This window comes from Sphaerodactylus townsendi, linkage group LG02 (genome assembly GCF_021028975.2).
Source record: "Sphaerodactylus townsendi isolate TG3544 linkage group LG02, MPM_Stown_v2.3, whole genome shotgun sequence".
NCBI lineage: Eukaryota > Metazoa > Chordata > Lepidosauria > Squamata > Sphaerodactylidae > Sphaerodactylus > Sphaerodactylus townsendi.
The window spans coordinates 116,855,695-116,881,371 of NC_059426.1; the positions used below are offsets into that span (position 1 = coordinate 116,855,695).

A 25,677-nucleotide genomic window follows, 5' to 3' on the forward strand; every position below is an offset into this window, starting at 1 on the left:
CCTGACTGTAGACTCTTATTTGTGTGGACAAGAATATGCCTGCCACTCTAGGTTAAATCATAGAAAGAACCTATTTCTGCTTCTGGCTACAAAGGAACACATTTTCATTTATTATTAATTTATTATTATTATTTATTAATTAAACTTATTAATTAAACTTAAATTCATGTGCTTCAAGGCAAGACCTAGAAGCTAAAATGCCTAACTGAGGTGGTTGTATTTGGTCCTATTATAAGACAGGTAGGTTCGAACAGTTTGCTAGTTTTAATAATTTCATGCTATTTTACAAAAAAAATCATTTTACATTGCAGCACATAAATGTTCTAAGCAAATAACAAAGCTCTGGTGATGCCAGGGAATGCATTGGTGGGCATCACAATGCCCTTGGGGTGCCACTTTTAGAGACAGCTGTTGTAAACAAACTCATTAAGATAATAGATTAGTGCGAGCATAGAGACTTATACCAGCTGAAGTGAAGGAATCCTTTAAAAAAAGTTGTGGAGATACTAACATCAGTCAAGATCCAGCAACTCTTCCAGTTCTCCATTAATAGGAGAAATAAGGTCGGCTGTCCCTAGCTCTGAAGCCAGTGAGGCTTATCTGCTTAATTTTGGCTGAACTGGATTATAATGTCTGTATTGTTAGGGTTGACTTCAGAATGTGTCTAGATCTGAGCACAAATGGCAAATGGTGCCAAGTTACTTTGAAGGAAAAGGTCTCCAGTTTCAGAACTGATTGGGAAGTTGCACAGTGCAAAGCAACATTTACTAAGGGTGGGGGAGGTCTGAAAACTCATTTCATTTCATTTCTTGCTCCAGAAAGCCTACGCCCATTAGGTAAAGTATATGCATAATTATGCAGTCTGCTATAATGATAGTTATGGTTAACTATAATTTATATATGTTCATTTCAGATAGCTATATTAGCTTCAGTTCCCCGGCCTATATATTGGTAAAATGTAAGCATTTACCTACATCCCTTGAGATTATGGGGGTAAAGTTGGCAGTCAGAATCATGGGTCACATCACCAGAGACATCCATTAGGCAGGTGCATTCAGTAGGTGTACACTGCATAAATATGATGGGGTGAGCTCTGGATCATTGAAAGCTTATCTTGAAAAGAACCTTTAATATTCACAATGCCTCCTGCACTCCTGTATAATTTGTTCTATTTTTATGTATTAATTTAGACTCCACCTTTCTCCACAGTGGGGACCCAAAGCAGCTTATATCATTCTCTTCTCCTCCATTTTATCCTCACAACAACCCAGTGAGGTAGGTTAGCCTAAGAGTGAGTGACTGGCCTGAAGTCAACCAGCAAACTTCCACAGAAGAAAGAGTATTCAAACCTGGGTTTTTCAACTATTCGTCCAACACTCTTAACCAGGGCACCACACTGGTTCTCAAAAATCATGCAGTTCTTTGATTTTTGCTATGTACCGCTTGTTTTTATTCCCATAATCAGAGGGATGTAGATGACAGTTTGTATTTTACTAATATGCTGGGGAACCCAAACTGGTTCTTTCTGGGACAAGATAGCTATGCCAATGAGCCATAGGGAATTAGGGTTTCCCCCCTGTCTAAACTGCATGGGCTTGTGTGTCTGCCCTTTTTGCATTTATTGAGGAACTAGTGTATTAGTGTGCATAACGGGAGGTGGCCCTATGTCACAATTCTGTGGTTTATTAATTTTTTTTATTAAATTCAAATCTAGATGCTGCTTCCACAACCTGCTGTCAACCTGCAAGAATCCCCGAAAATTTGGGAGGTTGCAGGTGAACTATGTGCTAAATAATAAGACTGAGTGGAGAAATCCCAAGAAATCAGGGCATGCCTTCTGTCCTGAAATGGATAGGGCAGTGTCCTCCCAAAGCGAAGGGGACACACTTTGCACGTGCCCGGTGAGCATCCTTAGTCTTTATTACGGCGACTTCAGTCGTGCGCCAGGCCAAGCCCTGGCCCTAAGTTCCGAAGCTCAACCCGAGCCTGGAGCGACCCCCGTTTGTATGTCAAATGGCAAACGAAGCCGGAACATTTGGCTGCTGAGGATCGCTCGCTCTCTTTCACGTGCGCTGCCCAGCGAAAGGCAGCCTTGGGAAGAGATGCTGGGTGGAGGAGCCTCTTCCGCTGCGTAACAGGCGCCCGGCGCCCGCCCGGTCGGGTCCCGGTCCCGGAGCGCCCCAGGGGCGGTAGGGCCGGCGGCGGCGCGGGGCTGGTCGGCTGGCGGGGCTGCTTCCCCCCGGCCGAGCTGCAGGGGGAGCAGCGGCAGGCAGGCAGGCTGCGCGACTCGGGTCGGGGAAGATGGCGGCCGCGGCTCAGGCGCTGAGCTGCTCGGGGTTGCTGCTGGCCGCCGCCGCCCTGGCTCTGCTGGCCGTGGCCATCGGCACCGACTGCTGGTACGAGACGGACGCGCGGCGGCACCGGGAGCGCTGCCGGGGCTTTGGCCACAAGCGCCACGCCAAGAACGACCCGCCGGGCTCCATGTCCGCGCCCAGCCCGCACCTGCCACTGCGCGCCCGCCCGCCGCGAGCCCTCGTGCCCGGCCAGACCCCGCCGCCCGCCGCGCTCCCCGCCGCCGCCGCCCTCGCCCTGGAGTCGCACTGCGGCCGCCGCTTCAACTCCACCGTCTCCGGCCTCTGGCGGCGGTGCCACCGGGCGGGCTTCGAGACCGAGAGCGAGGAGCTCATCCGGAAAGGTGCGGAGGGAGGGTGGGAGGGGGCGGCGGCGGCTGGGGCGGGAGGGGAGAAGAAGCGGGAGAGCCCGTGCAGGGGCGCAGTGGAGGTGCCTCTGTCCAAGGTGCTGAATACTCCAAGAGCCCTTCCCCTCCTGCAGCGAGCGAGGCCTTCAGGGATGTGTTCTTCCGCTGAGCCAGGAGGCCTAGCCGTTTCTTACAGGGCTCTGATTCCTCGCCTGCCCTCCCTTAGCGAAGTGCAGGTAGCCGAGGGCCTGGAGGTCTTTCTCCTCATCGAATGATTACAAGGAGGCTCAGCAGCTTGGGAGCCAGAACTAGATCTAGCTTGATGAAGCGTTGACTTTTCAGAATGAAGGTATGGGTCAAATGGGAGTTCTTTCCCATCGCCCAGGACCTCCAGCTTCTCTTTTCTCTAGCGTTTAGAGCCAGTTCATATGTTCACTGTCCTGTATATATGAATAATCCCAATTATCCTCTTTCTACATCCCCGTGATTGGCATAGCATGAACCAGCTGACAGAAAATGCAGCTGGCAATGATTTCTGTGATTGCTTGACATGTCACTTCACATGAGTGCATTCTTCCATACCCACAAGGATAAATCCACTCATATGCACAATGGATGATGTTGCATACACTGTCTTAAAGAAGAACGGTCTCTGAAGCATAATCAAATGATGATTCTGCTTCAACTTCTGCTTGGTCTTCTGCTCGGTTCTCATGGTCCGTGGGTACAATTTATGTGAGGAGCATGGGATGCACTGAGTGCTCAGTGAATACTCTAGGATGTTGTTTGGCATTGTCCCAAGTGAAAACTTGTCTTCATTTTCCAGCACCTGCACTTTTAGGATTACACAGATTAGAAATGTCGGTATTTGCCATTTTGGCATGGCTTCAGTGACATAGTCTAGTTATGACAAGCCCAGTTGACCATGATGGGGCGCCACAATTGTGCTTTGGGGCATTGGCTGCCCTGCTATTGGTCATGGTGAGGATATTTCTCCTGACACTTGGGCTAAACTTTTTTTTGTGGCTGATGTCTTGTGTACCACCTTCTGGCATGAAATACTAGTCTTCTTGATGGGTATTCAAGAACAATAATAGAAAACAATGGTTATTTGTGCTATTCAAATTAGGCATCTATTATCTTTATTATATCACAAACCAAATGCTGGGAGTGTAGAATTTGTTTTGTAGTACCTGAAGCTCAGACCAGTTTTGGAGGATCTTATTTACCAGTAACAGGTGCAGAAATTGCAACAGTGGTTCCAGTAACAGTGAGTTGTATAGTATTCTAATGTAGGCAACCAGAGATGGTTAACTATTCAAGAATGGCTCAGCAGTAAAAGTTAAATCATTGACAGCAACTGTGGATTTTCCATCCAGATGTTATTGAAATATAGATTACAGAAACATCTGCCCGGGTTGTTCTATGAATCATTACAGATACTTGTTTACTTGATTTATAGCCCACCTTTTCTCCCTAGTGGGAACCTAGAACAGTTTGCATCAGTCTCCTCTTATCTGTTTTATCTACAATAACTCTGTGTGGAATCTTAGGCAGAAAGCATCTGACTGGCCCAAGGTCATTCAGTGAGCTTCCAGGGAAGAGTGGTGTGTGAAACCTGGGTTTCCCAGATTCTAGTTGGACACTCTAACTACTACACAACACTAGCTCTCATATACGGGCATCCACATGATAATTTAAGGAGAGTTCTAGCTCCAAAAATCTTGTATTGGATTTTGTATTTTCTCATTAGGTAGCTGATCTTCTGTTTCTAACACTGAATTGTTTGGAAGATATAGAATCCATTACAAAATAATCAGCTGCTTTTTGCATTTAATCCACTAGGATACATTTTCTGCCTTTTTATGCTCCCATGTTGATTTTATTCCATTAAAAGGGATGTCATTTATTCATTTTATTAATTGGTCCTGTTGTGCATAATGTTATTTTCCACTTCTGCAGTGCTCCCTCCTCCCCTCAGGCCAAAAGCTTTCTGGTCCCACTGATGTTAACTAAAGGGATTTAAAGCCTACAGTGTTTTCTATCTCAGCATTGCTTTCAGGATGTTTTCCCCCTCCTCTTTTGAGGCTTTGCTGAAAGTTAATTTCTTAATTAAAGCAGAGCCACAATCCAGTGCAGAGTTAGATGATCATCAAACTCATGGGCTTTGTGTTTGGTTGTGGCCTCAAGCTCTACGTGGATTCATTTTTGTCATATATGGGAGGGCTGGTTACCAATGCAGGGCAGAGTTGCTCCTCCCATATTAGTCTCAGTAATCATAAACCGCTGTCATAATTACAGATTTTTACGTAGGAATACCTCTGAACATCAGGTAGATAAAAGACGGCAGGTTTCGTATCTTGCTCACTCTTTCAAGTTTCCTTAGTTCAGCCTTTCCATATTTTCAGTACATCCTGTTTCCCTGTAATTTCCAAAATAAATGAGGCCATGTTTGTGTTTGTATGTACGAACTGTGCTCATTGGAACAATTTTGCCAAATGTCTAATGGTCGAGGCACACTCTGTTTCAGAATTAAATGTGAAGGGACATTTGCACCTCAAGAACAACTTTACTTTTAGACTATATAAAATTCAGAACTTTCCATCAGAAGATCTTGGCCACCCCTCCTCTGAGAGCATGTAATTTTGCTGCAACTTTGCATTATAAGAGACTGATCCAAACCAGTTGGGAAAAGGCAAGGCTGAAACATATATGGTGCTGAGATGCTTGCGACACATAAGCATTTTTTTCTATAAGTGCAGAAATTGTCCCTGGGCCAGCCTTTAGGAATTCTGACCCTGCACCAACCATTCTGTGAACCACTGACACAGATTTTTAGAAGCTGTATCCATGATCACTGTGGAGTCAAGCATCTTTGAACAGTCCTCCAATTAGAAAGTAATGCACCAGGTTTCTGTGATGATTCCCATTTTAAAAAAACCCAAGAATTATTTTTTACATATGAAATGTACAATTTTTAATTAGGAAAGGGGAACATAAGTCATACTTTTTCTCAATGATTTTTATCAAGCTTACAAAACTAAAATTGTGTCTTTAAATAACATTGCTTGCATAATATTCAGAAAAGGATGCAAGATTTACAGAGTGGTGTAGTAGTTAAGAGCAGGTAGACTCTAATCTGGAGAATAAGATTTGATTCCAGCAGACTCTTATCTGGTGAACTGGGTTTGTTTCCCTGCTCCTACACATAAATCCTCCCGGGTGATCTTGTCACAGTTCTCTCTCAGAACTCTCTCAGCCCCACCTACCTCACAAGGTGTCTGTTGTGGATAGAGGAGAGAAAAGAAGTTTTAAAGCTGTCTTGAGACTCCTTATAGGTGAGACAGGTGAGGTATAAATCCAATACTCTTCTCTCTCTCAATAGGGAAATGAAGTGGTTTGGAAAGGCCCATTTGGAATTTGTACTGTTAGTCTTAAAGTCATCTGAAAATGATGAAAATGTGTAGAAAACGGTACCATTTGCCTTGACCCAGGTCCATGCCGTTTCATCACGTGGGCGGGGCTGAGCGCCAGCCAGGTCCTCACACTCGACCTTTCTCGGGGTGTGGCGACCCAGCTGGTGCCTGGTGGCTCCCCCATGCTGGAGTGCCACTCACTGGCTGAGTTGTTCACCACCGCTGTAGCCGGCTCCCCCCCATGGAGGCTGGGGAGGGCAGGAGCCGCCCTACTGCCATGGCGCCTGCCCAAGCCGCCGAGCCCTGCCCCCACCCCCGGCCCAGCTTCCCTGCAGGCTGGCTCCTGCTCTCCCCAGGCCCTGGGGAGAACAGGAGCTGGCCTGCAGAGAAGCTAGGGCAGTGGTGGCGAACCTTTGGCACTCCAGATGTTATGGACTACAATTCCCATCAGCCCCTGCCAGCATGGCCAACTGACCATGCTGGCAGGGGCTGATGGGAATTGTAGTCCATAACATCTGGAGTGCCAAAGGTTCGCCACCACGGAGCTAGGGGCAGGGCTTGGGGGCAGGTGGCTTGGGGGGTGTCGTGGCAGCAGGCCAGCCCAGGAGCTGGCCTGCTGCTTCAGCGCCTGTCCAAGCCTCCCCATGGATCTTGAAAGTTACCAAGTATTCAGAGATGGCAAGGCTGACGGCAATTGTAAGAGACAAGAATACAGACAATTTTCTGAAAGGCTGGAAATCCTTTGTGGACTACTTATTGAAAAGATATACAAACAGAAATGTGTATGTGTGCTTTTATCTTTTCTTTTCATTTTGTATTATTATTAGAGGGGGCAGGGGGACTAGATCAGAATCTTTTCCTTATCTTTCTATGTATGTGTTATTTAGGTGTGTAAAATAAATAAAAATTCTCATTTAAAAAAGGAGTGGTGGACTCTAATCTGGAGAACTGGGTTTGATTCCCCACTGCTCTGAATGAGTGGCAAATCCTAATCTGGTGAACCGGGTTTGTTTTCTCATACATGAGGCCTGTTTCTCACACATGTGACCTTGTGTCAGTCACAGTTCTCTGAGAACTCTCTCAGCCCCACCTACCTCACAAGCTGTCTGTTGTGCGGAGGGGAGGGGAGGAGTTTGTAAGCTGCTTTGAGATTCCTTATGATATTAAAAACCAGCTCTTCTTCTGTTACCAAATCCTTTCCCCTGGAGATGCTGGGGATTGAATCTGGGAACTTTTGCTCTGCCACTGAGCCACAACTCCCCCCCCTACCCCCCACCACACACACACTTGTGTAGGAATGTTATGGGAAGGGGGAGAGGTGCTAAAGTCAGTGAGATCTGATATGAACTTGAAGAAGAACTGACAGGTGCAGTGCAATTACATTTATGAAAGTCAAGAAGAGTAGGAAGAGGAAGAGAAGGAGTAGTTTGGATGTATACCCTTGTGAAAAAGGTGGGCCTGAGAGAATTCTAAGAGAACTGTGACTAGCCCACAGTCACCCAGCAGGCTTTATGAATAGGGTGTGGAAACAAATCCAGATCACCAAATAAGAGTTTGCTGCTCATGCGTAAGAAATGGGGAACCAAACCCGGTTTTCCAGATTAGAGTCCACTGCTCTCAACCGCTACGCCACACTGGATCTCTAATAGTTATGAATAGTGTTTCAAGAGACCCCAGCAGTAAAACCACAGTGGCCGATTCCTCACGGTCAATTAATCGTGTGATACTCACGTGAAATATCAAGGATTCAGGAAGAACTCCCCACTGCCTAATCGACGAACAAGGATTCATCACGGTTCTGGTGCTCATTCTCCCCCTTATCCCACGTCTTTTCTGAACCTGCTTGAAAGCACTATGTTTTCAAAAAACACATATTCAATCCAGTTTGGAGGGGAGGATTGAGGGTCAAATCCTGGTTCAAATTTCCCTCCGTGGAGTGTGACGCAAATGCCTTACAACCAATCAGTGTGCGTGGTGCTGTTCTCGCGAGAGCACGAGAGAACGATAACCAACCAGAAACTTGGGCGGGGGAGACGTGCTGATGTCATAATGTAAGCACGTTTTTGTGGGAGCCAAAAAAAGGTCCTGCCCCAACACAGCATGACAGCCAATCAGGAGAGACCTGCCAAGCCGATTGCGTGGTAGTGGGGATTGTTACATTTCTTGAATCCGAGATAGGCCTAGATGTCTTCACTGGAAACATGCTGCAGTGGGGAGGTTGAAACCTCATTGAAAAGGTGCCGTTTATTTTCAAACTTGGTTTGATCTAGATTGAATTTCCCGGTGGGGATTCGGCCGTTAATTCAAATGATTATTTTCTGTTTTTATCCAGCTATTTTTGTGTGTGTACTTCAAATCCCATTTAAGCTTGTTCCTTTTTTCTGAAAAGCAGAAATCATGACATGTTGACCATCCTGTTGCTACCCATTATAATTGGGCATTTGCTTTGGCAGATTATATATAATTACAGTTTCTGTTTAGGCAGCACCATGTTTTAAAAACAAGATTGAGGCAACTTCTGTATGGTAGATATACTCTGCCCCAGTTCTCAAATGGGACCTGGGATGTTTGCACTATCCACATAATGCTGTCCTGCCACCATCTTTGGTGGTTTCTCATACTTTGCTCTGATCCTTCTGGAAACAACACTGTCAAATCAGATTTTCCCACAACATGGATGGGACTTTCAAACTGCCCCACCTATATGGCCATCAGCCACCATTTTCCTCAAAAACTCCTTGAGTCTGCCATTTTGCTGAAGCCTTTTTTTAAAAAAAATGGTGGTAGGAATCTTGCTATAACACTTTAATGATATATCTAGTGTCAACTAGATTTTTAAAAGCTGTCAAAATTCCTCTGATGGCGAGGGCCAGGGATGCCATATGTAAGGAAATCGAGAGGAAAACATGGTGAATTACCTGGTGTGGGTGTTCTGTTTTCGCAGCACTGAGTCCAGAACAAAGAACTGCCCCAATATGGGAGTACCCAAGAATTTAATATTATTTATAGCAGCATTCTTATAGCACTTTAAAGAATTCATCACTTCCCTGACATGACCTTGTTATCCTAATGAACAATTCTATAAGGTAGGTCAGTATTGCATATATTGCAGCTTGGGAGTGGGGTTGTGAGTGGATTGTATAAAAACCACTTAGAATTCATGGCAAAAGTGAGATTTTAACCAGTGGCCAAAAATAAAAGAAACCAAACATAGCATAGCACACAACAAATGGAAAAGATTGCCACTTGGCTTCAGATAATGTTCACATTTGCATGTTGTGTTTCTGTCTCCTTCAGGCGTTATTCAGCGCTGCACAGCTGTGAAATATCACTACACCTCCTCTTCTCTGCCACGCAACTTGCCTGTTAATATTACTAACACCATCCGTCAGGATGAATGGCATGCCCTTCGTAAGTATCCAAAGCTCTTACTGAACAACCTTATCAGAGCCAAATGAAATGTACAGGATCTTGTGGTGTTGCCTCCCTGTCATTGTACTACTTGGAATACTGGCACAGTAAATGGTTATGTCTAAATTCTCCTCTGCTTCAAAAACGCCATGCTACATGAAAGCTAGCCCTTCATGGAGAAAGGTTCTAGTTGATGTTGCTCGCTGACATGTTGCTTTTCCATGGATGAGACCTTTGTAATTGGGAAAAGCATTCAAAAATGCTTAGTATGCACTTAGGAGGACTATATCATATATCTTTTAAAAACATTTGAATCTCTTTGGCTAGCAATAAATCTTTATTTCTTTGTGATTTTGTTCCTGCCATTCTTTCATTTGTTGTCAAGATAGGAATCCCTTGCCTTGCTGAAATTCTATCACCTGACCTTCCCACAGAACTCTTAACCTTTGGTGGCCAAATCTTTTTCTCTTTTAAATGCAACAATCCCTGCTAAGCTCCAGCAGCTGTAGCCTTGTACAGTCAACCCCTTTCTGTCGCTGTCTCCTCCACTGTCTGTGCTACCTTTGTGGATCCCTTTCTAGATGCATTGAAGATAGGTGCCAGTCAGTAATCTGGCAGGCACCAGTACCATCACCCCAAAACAGCTCAACAATGTAAAGTAACCCACATCATGTTTTGAGTCAGAGGACAACTTGATTCCCTGGACACTGAGAAATTGCCTATTCATAGTCTTTCTTAAAGATAGCCATAGATTATACCAAAACTAACTGTCAGGCTGCAGCCTGGCAGTCATCAAGCAGGCCCTGGAGGGGGAGGGAGTCAATGGTACCAGGCAAACTGCTTTCAGTTTTCACTGTGTGGGCCTCTACTACAGCAAGGCATCTTTATCTCTGTCTTTTGACCTTGGCCATTCTGGCATTTTTGCCTTTCTGCTTTTTGAGCTCTCTGAACCATGGGATTGTATTACGTATGAGGGAGGGGGAGGAGGTATGAGTTTCATATACTGGGGTGCCTCCTGGTTCCCACCAGAACCAGCTTTTTATTTCCAGCCTATGTGTCTTTTCCATAATAAAGACTTCTTAACCCTAATGGCATAGAGTCTGATTTGGATATAGATCTGAGGTCTGACACTAACAAATAAACCAGTGCAATGTTGGTCCATAATGCAGGTTTCCACCGTCTGGCTCAGTATTCCTAAGTGGTTATTTTAAGAATGTAAGGCTGATTCCACATTGGCCCCAAAACAGCAGTGTGACAATGGTATGAAAATGGTGTAAACCCTTTTAAACAGTTTTATACCCTTTTAAACCATTTTCACACCATTTTCACACCACTGTTTTTGGTCCATGCGGAATCTGCATAAGAGAAGCCCATTGGATCAGACCAGTGGTCCATCTAATCCAGCAGCCTGTTTCACACAGCAGCCAATCAGTTGCCTTGGAAGACAAAAAGGCCCAAAGAGGCCAAGGCTTTCTCCTGCTGCTGTCTCCCAGCATTCATATGAGAGGTTTGCTGCCTCAGGATATGGAGGTTTCCTTCAGTCATTAGTCACTGATGGACCTCTTCTTCGTGAATCTGCCTAACCCATTTTCAAAGCTATCTATGTTTGTGGCCATCACCTGGCAGTGATTCCAGTGTTTATTGTTGAAGGCTTTCACGGCCGGAATCACTGGGGTGCTGTGTGGTTTCCAGGCTTTCCTACTATCAGATCCTCTGAAGATGCCAGCCACAGATGCAGGCGAAACGTCAAGAGAGAATGCTGCTAGAACCCGGCCATACAGCCTGGAAACCACACAGCACCCCAGTGTGTAATTACTCACTGAGTAAAGAAGCATTTCCTTGTGACTGTTCTTTCAACAATTTCATTGGGTGCTCCCAAAGTTATAGAAGAGAGAGAACAGGCTCTCTCTATCCACTTTCTTCATCCCATGCATAATTTTATAAACCTCTCTCATGGCTCCTGGGAGACATCTTTTTTCTAGACAGAAAAATTCCAGACTTCAGCATTTCCTCATAAGAAAGGTGCTCCAATCCCTTGATCATCTTGGTTATTCTCCTTTACTTCCTCCAGTTTTGCAATATCCTATAATTCAGTTGTTAAGTGGAAGATTTTGCAAGATTTCACAAGATGAGAGTGGTCAAGCTCAGAAATTGCTTGTATAAATGTAAGGTTGTATAAATGTACATTTCCTCCAGAGCCCCCAAGTTACACTTCATGGTACACACACTCTCTCTCTTTCTCTCCCTCCCACAACGTCTACTTTCTTTTCTCATCGCACCAACACCCCTTCAGACCTGCGGAGAATGACAGCTGGCTTCATTGGTATGGCCGTCTCCATCATCCTCTTTGGGTGGATCATTGGCATGCTGGGTTGTTGTAAACAGCATGAACTCATGCAGTATGTAGCTGGACTGCTTTTCCTCATGGGAGGTGAGAGGGCTTCTTTGTTTTTGTCACAATGCCATTTTCTGAGCAAATGAAGGGCTCGTGCTGCCTGAGATACGATGAATCAAAGCCTCAGCAGCTTTATTGGTCTCACAGAACATGAAACCACACTCATTAGATCAATTGTAGTTTAAAATGCTTGGGGTTACTTTCAGTGGAGAAAACAAGGAAAGATAAAATGCCAAGAACTGGCCAAGCTATGCTTCTAAGTCCAGTGGTGGGATTCAGCAGGTTCGACCCACTTCGGCAGAACCAGTTGTTAAAATGGTGCTTGTAAACAACCAGTTGTTAAATTATTTGAATCCCACCACCAGCACCGGTTGTTAAATTATTTGAATCCTACCACTGCTATTAACCCTACCTTGCATAGCCAGTGCAGTGCCTGTAGCTATTTCAATCTAGGAACTGGATATCCCAATGTGTATGAATATCCCAAAGCACATCGAAATTTGTATGGTTAAGGCATGAAATTCCACTGAAGATATGCCCCCCGTGTTCTGTGGGCACATCCCTGCCAAAGCACATCTATAGACTTTTAATTTATTGCATTTTTACTCTACCCTTCTGTCCAAAAAACTTGGATTCCAAAATGGCTCATAAGATTTAATGACCAATGTGAAGCACCAATTAAAATGCTTAGTTTTATTATTCTATTTTATTTATTTAATTTCTAAACTGCTCTCCCTCATCTTGATAGGCTCAGAGCAGTTTACAATGATAAAATACATATAATAAAATCAAAGACATTTCAGGCATACATGTGAGTTCACGGCTCGCTAACACATATTCTAATATCCAGCAAGGGGGAATAATCAACACATTGTAAAAATATAGGAACAATACATTTTAAAAGGATCCAAGAAAGAAAGGGGAGGGAGGCAGCTAAGATGGACACTGTTGCTGCCTTCAACATAGGTCTGGTGGAACAGCTCTGTCTTATAGGCTCTGCGGGACTGAGTTCAGTCCTGCAGGATCTGGGTCTCATTCGACAGAGCATTCCATCAAGCTGGGGCCAGAGCTGAGAAGGCCCTGGCAAGGAAAACCAGACAATATTTGGGTCGGGACCCACCAGCAAGTGGTTTGCTGAGCATACTTTTTTACTTTACCACCAGCAAGTGGTTTGCTGAGCATGATGGTCTCTGGGGGATGTATTGGGAGAGGCACTGTCACATATGTGAAAGTCCCTGACAGTTAGGATTAAAACCTTGAACCTGATCCGGTACTCCACCTGGGGCCAGTGCAGCTGACAGAATGCCAGATGGATGTGTGCTCTCCATGGTGTTCCCAGAAGAGCCTGTACAGCTGCATTTGGGACAAACTGAAGTTTCCAGAGCAGTCTCCAGGGGATCACTGCATAGAGTGTGTTACAGTAGTCTGAAGGTGACTGTTGCTTGGATTAGCCACAGGAGTTCATACCTGGGAGAAGGGACATCCTCAGATTAATCTGAATCCACGCAGGATGGAGTAGTGAGATTTTTGGGCTTTTCAATAGGCATATCTGTGCTTTTTACAAAGGCTAGGCTGAGTCTATGCAAGGGACTTTAATTGCGGTCTATACTGAAGGAATTGTTCAAACAGAGAGGTGGGTTGATAGATGATCAGGATTTGATTAATCCAAGGCTGACATCTTCCTATGGCGCAGGCAACAGAAGTGTAGGAGTCCAGGATATTGTATTGTGAAAATAAGAAATGTTGCCAGTCTACATGGACTGAAATAGCAAAGATTAAAGAATAAGGGAACTTTTGCTGGCCTAGAATATTAAATGATATTCTAGTGCTGCATTTCCATCACGTAACGTGAAGTACTTGAATATAACACTAAAGAAACAGCAACAGTGGATTGGCTTTTGGGGAGGGGCTGGAAAATGTACACCTAAACATATTTACATATGCAATCTTGCCCTTTGCTGGGGTGTGAAGCATGACATTTATCTATTTCTGCTGGTGTTGCTCAGTCTGTCTGTTTCCCTCTTCTGCAGGTACATGTTGCATCATCTCCCTTTGTACATGTGTGGCTGGAATAAACTTTGAGCTGTCTCGTTATCCCCGCTATGTCTACGGGCTACCAGAGGACATCAGTCATGGCTATGGCTGGTCCATGTTCTGTGCCTGGGGAGGCCTGGGACTAACACTTTTGGCAGGATTCCTATGCACACTAGCCCCCTCCCTTAATACTCCTCGGACTGTTGTACAGAAACCCAGACAGGAGAATGGTGCAGTGTGATAACCACAGAAAGAACAGCACAAGAGACTCTAGCGAGCCCAGTCCAGCTCCAGCAGTAGGTGCCATCAACGCAGCATGGCCATCCATCAAAGAATCACTGAGCAGGGCAGCCCCCTCTCTGGAACTATCTAAAAGATTCAGATTGCTTTTGACAGAGACCTGTAGGAACATCACTCTTGGATTCTTCAGCCTGCCTGTCTTTTAATACAGCCAAACTGGCCAGGGTTATTTTGTGCTCCTGGCTTGCCTAAAGGAAAGTTTTCTGTTAAACTGGGTGTGATGATCTATGTGCTATTATGTTGAATCAGATTTCTGCTAGAAGCAGAAGCCACTGTGAATTCCCTTTGGGATCTCGTGACTCTGGGGATCTCCATTTCTGACAGAACACTGAGTTCAAGTCAGAGGTGAAGGCCAAAGGGAAATCCACCCAGCCTCAGTATTGATTCTCCTCTACAGCACCAACACAATGCTGTTATAGGTGTAGCACTGACTACTGCATTAACTTTCAGCACCAGCTTCTTTTTAGAGGGCTTTTAGTCATCCAGACAGGGAGGGTGTAAAGCCCTTCTTTTGGACTACTCACTATCTGAATCTGGTCATTCTAGAAGCCAAGTACCTGCAACAGAAGTTGTTTGTAAAATAACCTGTAGGACAATGGATGGACAAGCTAGAAAAATGTGTATAAAAGCTTTGGGTGCTGGAGGAATTCTTTCACAAGAGGGTAGGCAGCTGCAGCTCAGCTCACAGACTTCTACGGATATGTGTACAACTGAATCAAGGTTCTTGCTTGTGAAATTCTTGCTCCAGGTAGCTGTGAAGTGGAGAAAACTCAATCAGCCCAGCAAATGAACCAGAGCTGCTATCCAACAAATAATAATCGTAGCAACTGCTAAAGCAGCAAATGGACTTTTGCCAACCCTTCAGACTGAATGTGGAAAGTGCAGATTTGTTAATGATTATTCTAATTATTTTGGAAGTTGAGTATTCAAGATGAGCACACAGACTGAAAAATTCAACAGCCCCTCAGCAACATCCTTTCACAACATGTAGAAAAAGAAGCTCTCTCTAGTGAAGGAACTCAGCTTGCTGACAAGTAGAAGAACTGGGGCTAACTCAGGAACATCAACAATGGTGCTGGGGCAGGAGAAGAGCACTGGCCTGTCCTCATTGTGCTGTGCTCCTTTTCTGTCTCCCCAAAAGACTGCACAGGAGCCTTTTTTAAAAAGAGAGCTGTTTACATTGTATTTTTAAGTGGCATGTGATTAATTACTCAGTGCTAAAGTAATTGTATTTATGGAAAGTGTGATTTTTTTAAATGGAAGCTGTAAGTCTCAACAGGCATTCAATTAAAAGGCTTGGAAGTTCTGTTCTGCAGATGGAAGTTCTGTTCTGCAGAGACCCAGTGGGTTGCGATCTTCCCCCTGGCACAGACAGAGAACTACCACATTCTTCTCCCTGCAACCACTCTGGTGTGTTCTTTCAGCTTCTAGTCTCCTCTTCATTTCCCAGCTTTTCAGCTGAGTGTTATTGTGAAACCAATCTTATCTCAGTGAAAAGCCATATCATTTCTAGTGGTTAAAGCAGGCAAGTGGTAGAACCTGACTTTGGCAGGTGACTTCAGGACATTTAGCCCCAGGGCTAAGTCTATAGGTAGACTTTGAAATATACAGTAGTGGGATGTACAGCAGAGTGTTCAAAAAGGTGGAAGGTACAGGTGAGGTATCATTAGTCTCACATATAACTTACAATATGCTGAGGCTTCTTTTTGCCACTGCAACTTTTTACACCATGGAATATGCACTATTAGGACACCATCCTAGGGAATTGGGTCTCTTTTCCTCATTTGTAGCCATATAACAATTGCCTTAGTCAAAGCAAAAGATTTATTTTTTTCCTCTTTAAGTACAATAAAACAGAGTTCAGTTCCAGCTGTTTTGATTTCAGCCTCTCTACCCAGGCCTTCACAACCAGTCTGAGTTTCAAAAAATCAGGCATAGTATTGAAGATTGGCTTTCTTCTTGGCTTGAACCTCCAAGATTCCTTCCATGTAATCTTCATGGGTGAGTTCTGTAGCTCCGTGTCGGAGTGCAATCATACCCTGTCCCAATGAGAAAACAAAAGTTCAGTAAGTGAGCCTCAACTACACATCACACAACCTGGTACTGCCACTCTGCATTCACCATGATTCTCCCCAGTTCAACATTTGCTAATTAGATCAATTTCTTACCTTTCCTGATGGAAACCAACAGGAAAGCCACTTGGCCAAACCTACTCACCGCTTCCACGCAGACAGCCTTGCACTGTGCACCATTGAAGTCATCTGTGCAACGAGCCAGCTCTTCATAATTCACATCAGGGCTGCAGAGAAGAATTATAATGTTATTTTGTTACTGAGAAGGAACAAGTATATTGAGAGCATTGTAAATCCTATAAAGCCAGGGCTGAAAAGGCTCTGTGCTCAAAAAACAAAAAAAACCCCTGCAAATGAGAAAAGTTGAACTCTACAATTTCTATTTGTCCAATAGCCACAATGCTTCTTGTTCTACAGGATCCATTCTAGTTTTGTTAATCATGGGTTAGGACAAGAAGACCACTAAAGCTCTGACTTTAACCGCTGGAATCTTATTTCAGCCATCAGTCTTATTTCAGCCATTAGCAAACGGCCCCACAGGGATTCAGACATATCTTCTCAGGCATAATAGCTAGGACCTGATTGGTGGAGGGAAGAGAATGAAAGCCAAGATTCTCAGGAAACCTAGTTGTGTGACTAATACATTGCCCATTATGTCCGACACACTCAACATATCAAAAGTCCACCATCAATACGAAAGGAAAACAAGTGACCCTCAATACCTGACATTCATCTTGCGTGAATGGATCTGCATTATCCTAGCTCTGGCTTCCTCGTTAGGCATCGGGAACTCAATCTTTCGATCTAGACGCCCTGAGCGAAGTAGAGCAGGGTCCAGGATATCCACACGATTAGTTGCAGCAATCACCTAGACAAAGGAGGTCACTATGGAGGGGAACAGAGGATTCTGTATGCCCGACGCAACTGAATCTACCAACTCCTCCCTCATGAACCAAATGTGTATGTTACTGCGCAGTATCCACCTACAGCGTTCCTTCTTGTACTCCTTACCAAGGGCAAATTACCTTGACTTGAGTGTTTGGTTGAAATCCATCAAGTTGGTTCAGCAACTCCAACATGGTCCTCTGAACTTCCCGGTCACCAGCTTTCTCACTATCAAATCTGAAACCAATCACAGGAGAGAGTCAACTTTGCTTACTCAACTAATAACCTGAAAAAAAACCAAAAATATGTTCTGTCTGTTGTGGGTTTTCCACGATGACGTCTTCAGAAGCATGTCATGGTAAGATGTCTCACTGTGACAGGCTCTGATGATGCCAGCCAAAGATGCAGGTGAAACTTTATGAGCTAAAACTACCACACCCATGGTCACACAGCCCAGAAAACCACAACAGCCAGTTGATTCTGGCCAGGAAAGGATTTGACAATACAAAAAACATGTTCATTTCACCTTTTAACAGAAATGTATAAATCCAATTCAAACATTAGCATGGTGGCACCAGGAGCCTGAGAAAACCCCCCTCCTGGTGGTTCCATGTCACTATGGTAAGCTATGGAAGGTCAAGGTACATGGGGGTGGGGGTAGTAGTGTCACTGCAATGACACCATTCCTTTCCAAATCAGTAATAGTGGCTGGCATGTTTGGAGCCAACGCAGGGAACAATGTCATTAGGAGTGCCTTATGCAAGCCAACCTTCCATGTATTGTAGCTGTGAAGCCAGATCAATGGGACAGCAGGGTTTTTTTTTGTTACTGGGTGATACAAGGCTGAAAAAATCTGACTACCTTCTTGCCAAATTACATTTTTGGCATCACCACAACTATGTCATTACTTTAGAATTATGTTTGGCAACCACGCAAAGCAGTGCTCCTCTGTCCCTTTTCCCCTAATGCAGAGGGTAGGCACAGGAAGCCCAGTCATCTATGCTGCAGAGCTAAGTCTGATGTAGAAAGCTGTGAGTGTACATAAGCAGTTGCTCTGAGTTACTCCCCAGCCAGTTTCCAAACTGAGGAGGTAGATGCGAGACTGCCAGCTAAACAAGAGCTGCCCTTGCTAGCCAAGCATACATGGAGCCACCCAATACTGGATTAGATCACTAGTGCCAGTCGAAGTCAGTGCTGGCAGTGGCTCTCCAGGGCTCCAGAGAGAGGACCCTTTCCCAGTATCTACTGCCTGGTTCTTTTAACTAGAGATGCCAGGGATTAAACCGGGGACCTTCTGCCTGCCCAGCTGATGCTCTTTATCACCGAGCCACGCCTCCCTCTCAATAACAGTTTGCTAAGAGAGAAATCAGCAAGGCATCCAAACTCTTTTCAGCAAATGCAAAATGCTAATCTTGCATGACTAATAATAGCATTGATATTTGCATAAATAAAAATATTATCGACTGTCAGACTAATCTCAACATTCTCTTGACTCACACACAGAGCTATAGGAATATGGAATTCAAAAAGTGATTCTTATTAAATCATTTCAGACTCATTTCACTTCTGGTCTGTAATTATTCAGGACACTCTAAAGCGGTGGTTCTCAACCTTCCTAATGCCGCGACCCTTTAATACAGTTCCTCATGTTGTGGTGACCCCCAACCCTAACATTTATCCATTTTACAGATGGAGAACACTGATGCAGAGAGTCTTAGGCGACCCCTGTGAAAGGGTCGTTCTCAACCCACAGGTTGAGAACCATTGCTCTAAAGGTTTACACAAGTTAATGATGCCAGGGGAATATGATTTCAAGTGAACCTGTATTAAATTGCAGGAAAGGCCCCTGTTATTACCACCCAGTTCTGCTATGATAATGATTCAGATAATCTTTTGAAGCAGCCCCATGGCATGCCCTTATACTGAACTACAAATATCTCTTCTCTTGCACATCATATCCCCTGAAGAATTAGGAATAATCCTATAAATGTTAAAGAACAAGTGTTCCTGGAAAATCCTTCTGTGTTCCAGACTCGTTTGACATAAACAAAGGATCCTGGGTGTTTATTTCAGATTTTATAAAAAGATCTCTCACCTCTTTGTGCCAATGGCATCTAGTTCATCAATAAAGATGATAGAAGGTGCTTTTTCCTTGGCTAATGCAAAGGCATCTCGCACCAGCTTGGCACCGTCACCAATGAACATCTGCACCAACTGTGGACCAGCCAGTTTCAAGAACGTAGCCTAAAGGGTAGACAGAGGAAAAGGAATGCACCTTCAAGGTTGTGAGTGTTCTGAATAACTTTGGTACCCTAAGCAAACAAAGAAAGCAATAAACTCAGATGCTGCATCCTAAGAGTCCCCATTTTTATGAAGTGAAAGTAGAGCAAATTTATTATACGTTTATCTTACTTTTCAGCCACCAGCTGGTTCCTAAAACAGGCCACAGAAATCAAGATCTAATACAGAGGGATGCCAGCATCACTATAAAAATGTTCTCTGGGGAGAAGATTATCAGACAACCTGTATTTTGGCACAGGGGATAGCTATCAAGCAACTTCCTGCCCCCTGCCGGAGATGTCCATCAGTGGCAAGTGCAATCACTGCGTGTGGTGCTCTCTCTGCTCTAGGTCCTGCCACAAGAGAAGGATACCTACCTACTACCTTTGCCACCTTTGGTAGCAGCTGGGGGAAAAACTTTCTTTTGGAATTAAAAATACGCAGATGGGAGTATTCAAGAATTTAGATTTTTACACAGAGTACTCAACTATGAAATAACTATGCACACCTCTACCCAACCTTGCCTTTCTTCTCTATAATTGAAGTGGAGGGCAGATCCTTTAGGGAGCTGATGGGAAACAAATTACCTTTGTCTGTGCAGCACATGCTCTTGCTAAGAGGGTCTTTCCTGTTCCTGGAGGTCCATACATGAGTACCCCCTTAGGAGGCTGGATACCAAGGTTTTCAAATTTCTCTTTGTGATTCATTGGCAGGACAATGGCTTCCACCAGCTGTTAAAATCAGAGAGAGAATTAAATCTGCCCTCAGTGCTTTCCCCTGAAGCACTGAATTCCCTGTCAGCAAAAAAACCAAAACAACCCACACCTCAAAGCCCATACTCCACTTCATATAAGGCTTAATATTCTTCGCATGCAGTGGCCTCTTGGTTCTCACCTCTTGGATCTGCTTATCTAATCCCCCGATGTCACTGTACTGTTCTGTGGGCCTCTCATCCACCTCCATGGCTTTCACCCTTGAGTCATACTCTGTGGGCAAGGTCTCTAGAATCAGGTAAGAGTCTTTGTTGACACCCTGTGAGTAAAAAGGCAAGATTTATCTTTCTTTATTCCTGTTAGCCAGGCCTTCTTTTGATATCCATATTTGTTATGGCAAGAACCCCTGCAACAATTTGTGATCTGCAAGGCACAACATACTGCGCAACAATGAAAGGATATGAGGGGGTGGGGTCAGAATCCAAGTTCCCAGTGGTTTGGGAGAAACAGAGCAGTGTAAATATGTAGAAATATTATTCCAGGATATTAAAAGGTTTTAGCAAACATTGGTGCCTTGTGTTCATTTTGGGTCCGGGGTTGGTATTTTGAATGATATTTTTGTTATTTAAAAGGCAAACAGTTACAAAATGGGGAAATCGACACAACAGTCACTGATTGCCATGAAAGGAATAGAGCATTCAACTAAACCAGTGGTGGCGAACCTATGGCACGGGTGCCAGAGGTGGCACTCAGAGCCCTCTCTGTGTGCACATGCAAACAGTTGCCTCCCCCCCAGACACACATCTAGGCTGGCCTGGGCCACTGGGCTCGGTTATTAGCATTAAACCTTAGACCTAGTTTTGGGGAAACAGTGTAGGTTATCCTGTTAAGTGCTGTTAAACCCCACTGATTTTCATGAGAAGAACTAAAGCGTGATCCTTTACCTGGGAGTAAGCTTGGTTGCTGGCAGCGGGGCTTGCTTCTGAGTAAACCATCCTAGGGTTGTGATTCAACCGTTCGAAGAGTTGCACGGTTGCTTCAAAGCAAAGCCACCAACTACCACCAAACTTACTCCCAAGTAACGCACGCCTCTGGGCCAACTGTTTTTTTCTAAACTAAAACCTCAGCATTCAGGTTAAATTGCCGTGTTGGCACTTTGCAATAAATAAGTGGGTTTTGGGGTTGTAGTTTGGGCACTCGGTCTCAAAAAGGTTCGCTATCACTGAACTAAACTATAAGAATTATTAGTGTAAGGCATGAACTTACTGATTTACCATTCTTACTGATTTACCATTTGAAGACTAAAAGAGTTCTATTACAGCAATCCTTCGACCAACACTAAGCAGCTATTTTGTGAAGTAAACTCAATGTATACATTTTTTTCAATATTTCAGTCAGAACGGAACAGTTATTGCAAGGTATTATTATTATTGTTGTTGTTGTTATTATTAAATTTAATAATCCACTCTTCGTGGCAAAGCAGGTTCAGATAACAATATAGATAAAATACAATTTATAAAAATCATAAAATTTTCTCATATAAAGATGATTAAACAAATCAGGTTAGTTGGTTCTGGTAGGTTTTCTGGGCTGTGTGGTTGTGGTCTGGTGGATCTTGTTCCTAAAGTTCCACCTGCATCTGTGGCTGGCATCTTCAGAGGTGTACCACAGGGGGAAGTCTGTTACACACTGTGTAACAGACTTCCCTCTGTGGTACGCCTCTGAAGATACCAGCCACAGATACAGGTGAAACATTAGGAACAAGATCCACCAGACCACAGTCAAACAGCCTGGAAAACCCACCAGAACCAGTTGAATCTGGCCATGAAAGCCTTCGACAAATCAGGTTAGGCTAATATACCACCACCCCCTGATTTGAAGATAGAAAAAGGGGGTGGCAAGAAGGAGGGAGGCAAGCTAGCTAGACATCTCAACTCAATTGCCATCCTCAACTCTAGCCGTGGTGAATAGCTCTGTCTCACAGGCCTTGCAGAACTGGGATAACGTGAAAGGCACTGGCCTCAGTTGAAAGAGCATTCTATCAGGCTGAGACCAAGGCCAAGAAAGCCCTGACCCTAACTTAAGACAGCAGGAGACGCCTCGGGCAAGGCACCTCCAGCAAGTGTTTACTGACAGAGCTAAGAGCTCTCTGGGGGACATATCAGGAGAATCAAGCTTTAAATATTAAAACTAGGACGGTGAAACAGATCTGGTATTCTACCTAGAGCCAATTCAGCTCATAGAGGTCTGGCTGCATATGGCCTCCCCACAATTTACTGGTAAGGACCTGCGTGACCACATTTTGGACCATTTGAGCTTCTGGATAAGGATCAAGAGCAGCTCTGCATACAGCAAGTTACAGCAATCAGTTCTGGAGGTGACCATTATGTGGAACACTGTAGCCAAGTCAGGGCAGCACAGATAAGGCACCAGTTGCCTGACCTGGGAAAGATGGGAAAATGCCAGTTGGGTCACATCCCTGTACAGCTTTCACACATCCCTTGGTTGAACTTACTAAGGATTTGATAAAACAGTTGATAGATGCTTGAGGAACATAAATGTTACTTGGGTACCAATAAGAATATTAAGGTGCCATGTGAAGGCTCTACCAGTTACCGTGTGGCACACCTTTCATGGGGAAACTGTCCCCAAAGGCATCTGATGACTTGTGTTATTTATTAGAAAACAAACCCAGTAAATACATGTGGCTGCTCAGCTGATGTACAATAGAAAGTGCTTACCACTAGATCTCCAGGCTTCAGTTTCTCAGCATCAACTAATCCAATCACAGGCAGAAAGTAGGTCTGTTGGAAAAAAACAAGGAAAAAAATGTAAAAACTGGACCTGCCTCATAAAGGCTCTTCACCTGCGTGTCATTTTGATCTAGGAGTATGATTCAAAATTGAGATTTTGCACCGGGCTCCATTTTCCCTAGCTACGCCTCTGGTCAGTTATAATAATCTCAAGGCAGCATGTACTCTGAAGAATTGCTGCTAGCTTGGAGTAGACAATGCTAAACCAGATAACCAAAGGTCTTTACTCATCACAAGGCAGAATCACTTATTTTCATGTGTATGACAGAGGGTTAAAACTAAAGTTTATTTGCTGCCATAAGATTTCTTCTGCTTACAGGAATGCCAGCTCATGTGCACATGAAACATTTTTTCACTGACTCTACCCTCCCACTTCAGACACACAAATCCAGTCAGAAGATTCTGAGGGTTTTCTTACCTCCCCCCAGGATGGCAGGGAATGGGGAGCAGCTGTGTAAGGAAAGGGGGAAAATTTCTGCGAGCAGAGCTCTACTTGCAGTACTTCCAACTCAATACTGTTTCTACAGGTTGCTCTCACCTGACGAGTAGAGGTTTTGATAACAGCACATTTGCCCTTCCTTTGAGAATCAAGGTCAATGTTTGCTCCATCTTCTTCTTGGTCATTGGGATCAACATCCAGCAGCTAGAAAAGTAAAGGAACTGTCAAAAGGTTCTTGATTTGATGCATATAGCATTTGCAGAGATTGCAAAGAAATTAAGAGAGTAGGTAAATAAAGATATCCATGGCACAGGAACAGCTAAATTATATGGTACATATGCCATATCAGACAGACAATATTGACATCCCAATAATTTCATGATTCCAAAAAGCTTCAAGTAAAATATATGACCAGATTATACATCTACTTGTATGTGTGTATGCATCAAGTACTGTCATTTGCAGCCAATTTATGGTGACCCCATAGATAGGATATTCAAGGCAAGAGACGTTTAGAGGTGCTTTGCCATTGCCCGACTTTGTGTGGGTTGAGAGAGTTCCAAGAGGACTGTGACTGGCCCAAGTTCACCCAAGCAGGCTTCATCTGGAAAAGTAGGAAATCAAACCTGGTTCTCCAGTTTGCAGTCTGCTGCTCTTACCACTACACCACGCTGGCTCATATAGCTCTCTTTAGGTTTAGCAAAGCTGTATCACACATCTTGCAGCTAGGCAACATATTTTTAGGATGTTGATTATCTCATTTTATATACACAGTTGCTGACCATTTGACACTATTTAACAACCACTAGTCCTTTTCACAAAGCCGTTAATGGTAATAGCTTAAATTTTACTTGCATTAAAAAACTCACCTCTATGACATTAGAAACAAGGTAAGGCAAGGTTTTATTCACTTTGATCTTCTCACTATTTTCTTTGATCTTATCTTTCATGGCTTGTAGCTCATGGGTCACTCTCAGCACCTCACTCTTCATGATCTGTAAAGAAGCCCACACCATAATTTAAGTAAAGACTTAACTGTTTGCTTTAATAATGTTAAAGGATGATCAAGTCAAGAAAAAAGGAAGCAGACCAACTGAGAAGAAAGCAGAGCAGCAAAACAATTTGTTTCTAAAGTAAATAAACTAACCTAGCCCCTAAAATATAAATAAAGGAATATACTAGGAAATATGGTTTACAAATTACAAATAAGCACACTTTTAAAAGTGTGGGCTTTTAAAAGTTCATTCAGAGTGCTTTTCAGAGAGTAAGGACGTTTGCAATCCTACTCTTATTTTGGGGGAGGCTGTGGCTCAGTAGCACAGTATCTGCTTTACATACATTCATGTGTACATATTAGATGTGAAACTCCACTTCAAATGAATGGCGGCATATAAAAAGCTAGACATGATCAAGTCTGAGAAGGGCATTAGATTGTCCCAAGAACTAGACTAGAAGCCGGATCAGGAGACAAGATACATGTATGTAGTCCGTGACAATAACATGTACATCCAGACTGAGGTTGTGGAAGCAACGAGAACCGGAAAGGCCTGTCGAGAGAACAGTACTTTACGACACAAAGCTTATAGGAAAGGAGAGATGTGAGATGACGGCATTCAGGCTATACCAGCCCTCCAACACTGCACCTTAATCTCACTGTCCAGCAGACGGGTGCGCTGCACGATCTCTTCCGTGGACATCTTCAACACCTCCTCGCCAATTCCATCCTATGGAGAAATAAACACACTGTCATGGCACAAGGCAGCGCCGAGTTCTTCTGAGTCCGCCTTCTAACCCACTGGGACCTTTATGCGGACCCATCATGCAGGATGCTGGTGGTGGTGGGATGCAGAAAACCTGTTACCAGGAAGGGCAGTTTAAACCCCACGGACCCCCCCGTTCCCCCCTTTTTCTTACCTCCGCCTCATCCCACACCGACGCCATTTTCCCCCTAGTAAAATAAGGAGGCTGCGTGTTCGAAGCAGCCGATTCCACACCCGCGAGAGACCTCTCTCCAGTCTGTGTTCTAGACGTCGCTCCGTACGAAGTTCTCCCTCGAACTTAGTCGCCACCTTTCTTTTCCGTTTTTCTCATCAGCCCGGTGAACAATGCAGAGTTGAAATTAGTGAGACGAAACTCACTCCTTTTTGTGTGTGTGCTGTGTAGAGTCATGTGACCATGGTAAAATACGCTGAATAATAGCCAGGGCTCGACGGTGAAGGTC

General features: G+C 44.2%; 2 protein-coding genes across 2 annotated transcripts; one reads left to right on the top strand and one right to left on the bottom strand.

Moving 5' to 3' along the window:
- The first annotated feature begins 2,094 nt into the window (after positions 1-2,094).
- On the top strand, positions 2,095-15,560 carry LOC125426161 (transmembrane protein 178B-like). The gene is made up of 4 exons (XM_048484368.1): positions 2,095-2,695; positions 9,412-9,525; positions 11,819-11,956; positions 13,951-15,560. The coding sequence occupies exons 1-4, from the start codon at positions 2,302-2,304 to the stop codon at positions 14,193-14,195; spliced, it is 891 nt and encodes a 296-aa protein (XP_048340325.1). The 5' UTR covers positions 2,095-2,301; the 3' UTR covers positions 14,196-15,560.
- Positions 15,561-16,064: 504 nt separating this feature from the next.
- PSMC3 (proteasome 26S subunit, ATPase 3) lies at positions 16,065-25,677 on the bottom strand. Its single transcript, XM_048484367.1, has 12 exons — positions 25,371-25,677; positions 25,100-25,180; positions 24,326-24,451; positions 23,556-23,660; positions 22,946-23,008; positions 20,386-20,523; positions 20,079-20,222; positions 19,307-19,455; positions 17,352-17,448; positions 17,049-17,194; positions 16,472-16,553; positions 16,065-16,293 (listed from the first exon to the last, which is right to left on the bottom strand). Exons 1-12 carry the CDS (start codon positions 25,395-25,397, stop codon positions 16,183-16,185), a joined length of 1,269 nt encoding a protein of 422 aa, XP_048340324.1. The 5' UTR covers positions 25,398-25,677; the 3' UTR covers positions 16,065-16,182.